General features: G+C 52.2%; 1 protein-coding gene across 1 annotated transcript in view; it reads right to left on the bottom strand.

The window, feature by feature from the left end:
• Nucleotides 1-8,760, bottom strand: part of ANKRD24 (ankyrin repeat domain 24) — a gene marked incomplete at its 3' end in the record, with an annotated part of 53,629 nt that overhangs the window by 21,555 nt on the left and 23,314 nt on the right. Inside the window, exons 7-9 of the mRNA XM_015410656.1 lie at nt 6,149-6,255; nt 3,175-3,362; nt 3,049-3,068 (exon numbers count right to left, since the gene is read on the bottom strand). Of these exons, the coding sequence (XP_015266142.1) occupies nt 3,049-3,068; nt 3,175-3,362; nt 6,149-6,255 (315 nt within the window). The remainder of the gene's footprint in view (nt 1-3,048; nt 3,069-3,174; nt 3,363-6,148; nt 6,256-8,760) is intronic.

Below are 8,760 nucleotides of genomic sequence, written 5' to 3'. Positions count from 1 at the left end.
AGGAAACCATGTACACATTATTAAAGATTTTAATAGATTTTTAAAAACCCAATGCATATGTGTTCCTCCTCCCTACGCTGAATTCAGTTTGGGGAAGGTGGGCGGCCCAACCCAGGGCAAAAAGAAGAAATTACAGAAACCACATCATGTGTCTTAAGGGGAAGGTCCCACCCAGGGGTCATTTCGTAGAAAAAGAGGTGCAGGAGCTCATTAGCATAGCTCATTAGCGTAACTTATTTGCATGTGCCATACCCCCTGACATCACCGGAAGTCTGTCAGAAGGCAACACCCACCGCTCAGGCTCCACTGGACTGTTTTGGATTGCTAGCTATTGGGGGGGGGGGAACGTGCAGATCTGCCCTCGCAGAGGAGGGAGAGCTTGTACCTGAATAAAACTTGGTCTTAAAGGTGCCACTGGACTGTTTTGGACAGGGGGCCAGGGCGGGCTTTCCAACTTACCTGGCTGCTTCTTGCTCTGACTGAGGGCTGCTGGGAGCAGGGGGTGGGGCTTGTTGCATGTGCCCGCCCCCTGGGCTCTTTACTGCCGCAGCTCCTGCAGGAAAGGACCCCTGGTCCCACCACTCAATAATCAAGCTCCAAATGGACCCAGGTTTAGTCCCAGTTAACGGATCTCAAGCTGCAGGTATTGAGAGAGAGCTTTCTCTGCCCGGGATCCCTGGAGACCCACTGCCAAACAGAAGTGAGATGGACCACCATGAAGCTGGGTCAGAGGAATACTCCCGAGTCAGTCGTGGGCTGAGAAATGTCTTCACGTCTCCTACCTGAGATCCTTTAACTAGTGATGCTCAGCACTCGGAACCAGGACATTCTCCATACAAAGCAGGTGGTGTGGAGGGCGGGGCGTAGGATGAGGAACTGGTCAGGTTGAAACCTCCCCAGAGCCATGAAGCCCATAGTATGACCCAGGGCTAGTCACTGCCTCTCAGCCTAACCTACCTCGCAGGATTGTTGTCAGGATAAAGAGGAGAAGGGAAAATGTCACATTTTCATTTCCACTCATCCTCCAAGGCACTCCAGGTGAGATAAAAGTTTCCAAACAATGAATTGGCAAACTCTGGGAGATTTGAGGGGCATTGCCTCGGGGGGGGGGTTGTGGAGTGAGGATGATGTGAGGTCATTTCCAAGGCCATTTTTCCCCTCCCAACCCTCAATGCCTCGGTAGCAGGAAATAGGTGCTGTGGGGGCAGGTAAACAAAAGGCCTAGTGGTATACGTAGATCTCCCTTCCTCTGTTTTATCTCCACAGCTACCCTGTGAGATAGATGGAGCTGAGAGACAGCAATTGGCTTATACTCAGGGCTATTTTTGGGCAGGAACGCACAGGAACGGAGTTCCGGCTGGCTCCCGAGTTGGCCACGCCCAGCAGGAACTCATTAGCATAATAGGCCACACCTAACAGCAGAAACTCATTAGGACTGGCTACAGTAGGCGTGTGTGGCCTAACATGCAAAGGGTTCCTGCTACAAAAAAAGGCCCTGGGTTTTGACAACAAACAAGGTAAACAGAATAAGAAGCAAAAGGTGAGTGTGGCTGGATGACCACACCTCTGGTAATGTGGGGGGTGGTGTAATATGCTAATGAGCTGCTCTGTCAGGGGTGTGGCCTAATAAGCTAATGTGTTTCTGCTGTTGGGTGTGGCCTGTTATGCTAATGAGTTCCTGCTGTGCTTTTTCTACAAAAAAAAGCCCTGCTTATACTTCATGGCTGAGTGGATTTATTTATTCATCCATCCATCCATTCCCCGCCTTTCTCCCCTACAGGGACCCAAAGTGGGTTACATCCTACTCCTCTCTTCTGTTTTTGCCTCACAACAACCATGTGAGGTAGGTTAGGCTGAGAGTTAGAGATGCCAGCCTCCAGGTGGGGCCTGGGGATCCCCCAGAATTACAGCTCATCTCCAGACTACAGAGATCAGTTCCCCCTGCAGAAAATGGATGCTTTGGAGGGTGGACTCTGTGGCACTGTGCCCCACTGAGGTCCCTGTCCTCCCCAGGCTCCACACACTCAAATCTCCAGGAGTCTCCCAACCTGGAGCTGGCAACCCTCACTGGTGGTCAGGGAACACCTGGTAACTGTACTGAGAAAGCGTGACTGGTCCAAGCTCACCCAGCAACCCTCCATGGAAGAGTGGGGGGTTCTACATCTTCCCATTTTTATTCCAGCACTGCAACCACTACACCTCAGTGCGTAGGGGATCTCCTGGAATTACACAGAGATCAGTCCCCCTGGAGTAAAATGGCTGCTTTAGAGGATGGACAATACGGCACTTAAACCTGCTGAGGGCCCTCCCCAAACACTGCCCTCCCCGGGCTCTACCCCTAAATCTCCAGGAATTTCCCCACCTGGAGCTGGCAGCCATAAAGGCCAGAAAAGTTTCCCCACTACCCAAATGGTCAGAGCTACGAGCCAAAGGAGCAGGCCTGTAAGCTACAGCGAGGCATGTTGGGCCCCGCCCCCTCAAAGGTGAGGCATGCCCCACAACAGCTGCTACCCCTGCCCCTCCCTAGGGTTGCCCTTTCCGTGTTGGGAAATACTTGGAGATTTGGGGGGTGTAGCCTCAGGGGCATAATGCCATAGAGTCCAACTTCCAAAGGGGCCATTTTCTCCAGGTGAACATATCTCAGTCGCCTGGAGGTCAGTTGCAATAGCGGGAGACCTCCAGCCACTACCTGGAGGTTGGCAACCCTCCCCCTCCCTCCCCTCCTGTGACATTAAAAGGGCCCTCCGGCTGACTGGCTGGAGGGCCCTTTAAATCCTGCAGGAAGGGGAGGAAAGGGGTGGTTGAATGCCTTCCCTGAAATCCAAGCGGCGATTTTGCCGCTTGGAGTTCAAGCACAGGCAGCCCCTGCTTGAAAAAAAACCATTTAAAGGAGTTCAGGGAAGGTAGGCACCTGCCCCTCTCCTTCCGCCTCCCTCCCCTCCTGCCCCACGAAATTTCCCCATGCCCCATCAACCCAAAATTTCTGGCTACGGGGCTGCAAAGGAGATATCGTTCTCCTTTTCGATATGTCGATCAACTAATCAGTACCCCCATCTCTTCGGCGTATCCTGCACAGGGAGTCTACGTACCACAATTCCCTGGGGAAGGGGGTAATGGCTTTGGTTTCCCCGTCTGCTCTGGGGCCGGAGAAGGTGAGGGAGAAGGAGCTCTTACCACTAGCCCAAGAGTGGCGGTGGGCAGCCTCCTGTAGGTAGTGCTGAATGAGGGCATTGCCCACGGCCGCGCCATAGTGAGCTGCGTCGTGCCCCGTGGCGTCGACGAGGCCGACCCGGGCCCCACCGTGGACGAGCACCTCCACTGTCTCCACGCTGCCGTTCTCGCAAGCCACCATCAGGGCTGTTCTGAAGCCAAGAGAGGCCCAGTTAAGTTCAGAGGGACGGTTTTGGGAACAAAGGTGGGCAAACATCGGAAGGAAGGAGAGGTTCTCCGGCGCAGTAAACCAACCAACCAACCAAAGAAGACTCCCCAAGAAGAACATGGTAGAAGTTTAGGAATCATGGGATGAGGGTATGGAGAACAAGCCACTACTTTCCCTGCATCGGCAGAGGACAGATCCAGGAAGACTCATGTGTCCCACTCCAAAATCCTCCCAGCCAGATGACAGGCCTGCCAAGACTCCCAGGATCCTGTTGGTCTGTTCTTCTAGCGGAGGTACTTTCCTCCAGCAGAAGGAGCCTTCCCTGGACATAAGTGTCTTACATCAGGGGAAGACTTCCCCTGCTGGAGGAAATGGCTTTTCAAGTGGAACAGACCAACGGGATACACCTTGAGTTGCCAGGCATGGCTTGGGCATGGGGGTGCCAGACTAAGCCACCCTCCCCCCAAAATTGCCCCCCGCCCCCACCAAAAGCTCATGCCGCTCGCCCTGGCCACCGCAGCCTCTTCGCCCACCCCCCCATGACTTTCTGGGCGCATGCTGCTTCAGTGCGCCCCTTCGCTGCCCCTAAAGGTAAAGGTAAAGGTTCCCTTGCTCGAAAGCCAGTCGAGCCCGACTCTAGGGTGCTCATCTCCGTTTCAAAGCTGAAGAGCCAGCGCTGTCCAAAGACGTTTCCGTGGTCATGTGGCCGGCATGACTAAACACCAAGGCGCACGGAACACTGTTACCTAGAGCTGCCCCTAGAGCAGCGGAAAAACGCTCTTTAAAGTGTAACGGCTGCGGCGCCTCCTGCACCGCCTCCTGCACCGCCTCCTGCACCGCCGGGAAATGGCCGCGAAAAGTTCCCGACTCCCCCAGGCCCCGCAATGCGCCTGTGACCTCCCTGGAGCCCTGGAAGTGCAAGCCCTGCAACCCAGAACAGGCGGCCGAGGGCCCCCCAAAGACTCGGCCTGGGCAGGGCAAGGCTAGTGGGGTGGCAAGGGTTGCTGGGGGGCCTGTTCAGCTGATGCAGCACCTCCTCGGTCTCCCCCGCCCCGTGCAGCTGATCATGGAGCAGGCGTCCATCCCGCTGTCCAGCGGCACCAAGGAGCGCGGCCAGTGTGGTGCCAATGAATCCGAGCTGCAGATCTCCTGGGGGGCTTCTCCAGCAGTGGGGGCTCCGTGGGGGGGCAGGCGTTCTCGGCCTCTGCCCAGAGGCTCCCGCGGGGCTTTTGTGACTAATGGCCCCGTCAAGGAAGGGACCGATGGATCTCCTTTCTCCTGCCCCCCCGCACGGCCTCAGGAGAGAGGCATCCCCGCTTCTTCTTAAAGAACAGAGGGAGGGGTGGCTTCCTTCCTTCCTTCCTTTCTTCCTCTTCCTCTCTCTTCCGGGGGGGGGGCGGCGCCAGAAGGTAGCCTCACCTAGTGTGCAAAAAACCCTGGAGCCGGCCCTGGGCCTGGGCCCAGAAGGAGATGGGAGGAGGCAGAAACTTACCGTGGGGGGGTGGAGATTGTTGCCAGCATGCAATGATGTCGCCTCTTGTGCGACCCAGCAGGGCTGGCATTGCGCTGGGGTGACACTCTAGCACTCGCCCAAATACTCTATGGAAGCCATAGAGTTTGGGGGCAAGAGCTAGAGTGACGTGCCGGTCCTTCCGAGCTATTTATTTTATTTATTTATTTATCAAATTCATATTCCGCCCGCCCCACAAATGGGCTCAGGGCTGATCGCAACAAAGAGTTAGGTCATTCAGCATCACAGAAAACACAGTAATAAATAATGAATTAAAACACATTAGAACAAAAATCAAAAACAGATTGTAGCAGTTGTTGCGCAGTCTCCGATACTGGTGCCGCTCGACTCTGAGTCTGTTTAATCTGGGCCGCATGGAAATGGGGTCTTTCAGCTGGGGAGGCTGACTTTTTTTACTGGACACCCACCGCCTCACACAAAGGCCAGGAAGAACCCAGCTCCATTTTACAGGCCCTGCGGAATGGTTAGGGTTGTCAACCCCCCCCCCGGTTTGCCAGGGGTCCCCCGTTTTGGGAGGGAAGCCCCGCCCCCAACACCCACAGCAACCCCTCTCCCTTCTCTCTTGAGAGAGAGAGGTGGCTGCCTTTAAGTTCATGGAACCCGTGTTTCCTCCCAAGCCTGATCTCCGCTTGAGATCAGGCTTCCAGGGAAATGCCAGCTCAGTGCACTTAAAAGGGAAACGCCGGCTCTTTGCTCTTAAAGGGGAAACGCTGGCTCCGTGCACTTAAAAGGGAAACGCCGGCTCCTTTAAGTGCAGGGAACTGGCGTTTCTGGAGATCCGGTGTGCAGGCGGGAGGAAGCAGCAGACGTCCCCAACGTGACATCATGATGTCGGGGATGCTCCGCCCCCTCCAGGAACGCCCCCAAAGTCCCCCGCTGGGAGCGGAAGATGGACTTGGCAACCCTAGGAACGGTAGGAGCTCCCGCAGGGCCCTGATCTCACACGGAAGCATGTTCCACCAGGCCGGGTGCAGGGCAGAGAAAGGCCTGGTCCTGGCTGAGACTAAACAGACGTCCCTCGGGCTGGGGTTGCGCCAGAAGTCACGTCACTTTGCAGGGAGAACGATCACCGAATTCCCTGTTTGGGCAGCCTGTTTCTGCCCACCAACCAGGTGACTGTTGACAGGCAGTGGACAAAAGTGCCAGGAGGTTGCCTGCCATAAATGGGCACCTGGCAAGCCTACAGCCGCCCACTGACTGCTTCACACACACACAGACACACACACTGCCTCACTCACCGGCCCCGTTGATCTCTCATGTTCACAGCCGCTCCCCGGTGCAGCAAGTAACGGCAGAGCTCCGAATGGCTCATTTTGGCTGCCAGCATCAGTGGGGTTACCCCATCCTGCCAAGGGAGAGGAGATGATGAAAGGGGAGCTGCACAAACCAACCAACCAACCAACCGGGCAGGGGTACAGAACCACAGATGAGAGGAAGGGTCTCTGGAGACAGGGGCTGGAGGAGAATCCCAGAGAAGTAGGCCTGTTACTCTATTGTAGCAAAGAAAAAGAAATGCAAGAAAGCAAAGTGGCTGTCTGATGAGGCTTTAAAAATAGCAGAGGAAAGAAGGGAAGCGAAAGGCAAAGGCGAAAAGGAAAGATTTACCCAACTGAATGCAGATTTCCAGAGAACAGCAAGGAGAGATAAGGAGGCCTTCCTGAATGAACAGTGCAAAGTAATAGAAGAAAACAATGGAATGGGAAGGACTAGAGATCTCTTCAAGAAAATTGGAGAAATCAAGGGAACGTGCCGTGCAAAGCTGGCCATGATAAAGGACAAAAATGGTAGGGACCTAACAGAAGCAGAAGAGATTAGGAAAAGATGGCAAGAATACACAGAAGAACTATACAAGAAGGACCTCAGTGTCCTTGAGAACCACGATGGTGTAGTCACTGACCTCGAGCCAGACATCCTGCAATGTGAAGTTAAATGGGCCTTAGAAAGCATTAGTAACAACAAAGCTAGTGGAGGTGATGGTATTCCAGCTGAACTATTCAAAGTCTTAGAAGATGATGCTGTTAAAGTTCTGCACTCCATTTGCCAGCAAATTTGGAAAACGCAACAGTGGCCACAGGATTGGAAAAGATCAGTATACATTCCAATCCCAAAGAAGGGCAATGCCAAGGAATGTTCAAACTATCGCACAATTGCACTCATATCACACGCTAGCAAGGTCATGCTCAAGATCCTACAAGCTAGGCTTCAACAGTACGTGGATAGAGAACTACCAGAAGTACAAGCTGGGTTTCGAAGAGGTAGAGGAACGAGAGATCATATTGCCAACATTCGCTGGATTATGGAGAAAGCAAGAGAGTACCAGAAAAATATCTACTTCTGCTTCATTGACTATGCTAAAGCCTTTGACTGTGTGGATCACAACAAACTATGGCAGGTCCTTAAAGAGATGGGAGTACCAGACCACCTCACATGTCTCTTGAGAAACCTGTATAAGGGCCAAGAAGCGACAGTTAGAACCGGATACGGAACAACTGATTGGTTCAGCATAGGAAAAGGAGTACGACAAGGATGTATATTGTCACCTTGCTTATTTAATATATATGCAGAGTACATCATGCGAAATGCTGGCCTGGATGAATCACAAGCGGGAATTAAGATTGCTGGGGAAAAGATCAACAACCTCAGATATGCAGATGATACCACTCTAATGGCTGAAAGTGAAAAGGATCTAAAGAGCCTCTTGCTCAGAGTAAAAGAGGAGAGCGCAAAAGTGGGCTTGAAGCTCAACATCAAAAAAACTAAGATCATGGCATCCGGCCCCATCACTCCTTGGCAAATAGAAGGGGAAGCTGTGGAAGTAGTGACAGACTTCACGTTCCTGGGATCCCAGATCACCGCAGACTGTGACTGCAGCCATGAAATTAAAAGACGCCTGCTCCTTGGGAGGAAAGCGATGGCGCCTGGAAGGCCAGATCCTGAAGCTCAAATACTTTGGCCACCAAATGAGAAGGGAGGACTCACTGGAGAAGACCCTGAGGCTGGGAAAGACTGAAGGTCAAAGAGGACGGGGACGGCAAAGGATGAGATGGTTAGACAGTTTCATAGATGCAACGAACATGAAACTGAGCAAACTCCGGAGCACGATGGAACACAGGAGGGCCTGGCGTAATGTGGTCCATGGGGTCGGACTCGACTGTGCGACTAAACAACAACAAAAGCAAAAGCAAACAGAAGTCAAGTGGCACCTGAAAGGCAAACAATATTTATTCCAGCATCAGTTTTTGTGAATCAGAGTTCTCTTTCAGAGAGGAAGATAGTCGTGTTATTCCCTGGCCAATGTCAGTAGTGTCTTGACTGTGGAACTGGGTATACTCTGGACTTTTATGAAGAAATAACGAAAGCTCTGCATTAGAGATGCAACCAAAATTTTGTGACCACACTGCTTCAGTGTGAAAATTCCAGTTCCTGATTTGGTACAAAATTACAGCCCTTTTCCCTCTGATCCTACTAATGTCATTTCTGTAGCAATATCACTTTTTAAACTGATGTCTTTTTGCATCGATGGCTTAGCCTCCAAAAAGAAAAGAAAAGAAAAAAAGAAAATAGAACTGCCGAAATGAAATAAATGAATCTGGAACTTTGGTGACAAAAATTAATAGAAACGAACACTCTCACAGTAACAAAAAACAATAAAGGGCATATTTTCGCAACTCTCCTTTAGATCAAGGTTATAGAGGTGGCATAATAGGACAAATGTGTGGCTGAGACTATATAAATGTTGTGAAAATGAAGGATAATTGCACCATTGCTCTCCCCCACCTTGCAGTGTTGAGGGGGCACTATACATTCTCCCTCTGCAAGATGCTGAAAGAATATCTGTAGCACTGAACCG

Source organism: Gekko japonicus, unplaced genomic scaffold (genome assembly GCF_001447785.1).
Source record: "Gekko japonicus isolate JY-2015 unplaced genomic scaffold, Gekko_japonicus_V1.1 scaffold4680, whole genome shotgun sequence".
NCBI classification, from domain to species: Eukaryota; Metazoa; Chordata; class Lepidosauria; order Squamata; family Gekkonidae; genus Gekko; species Gekko japonicus.
Note: the sequence above shows the minus strand (reverse complement) of the source record. Positions and strands in the feature narration are given on the sequence as shown.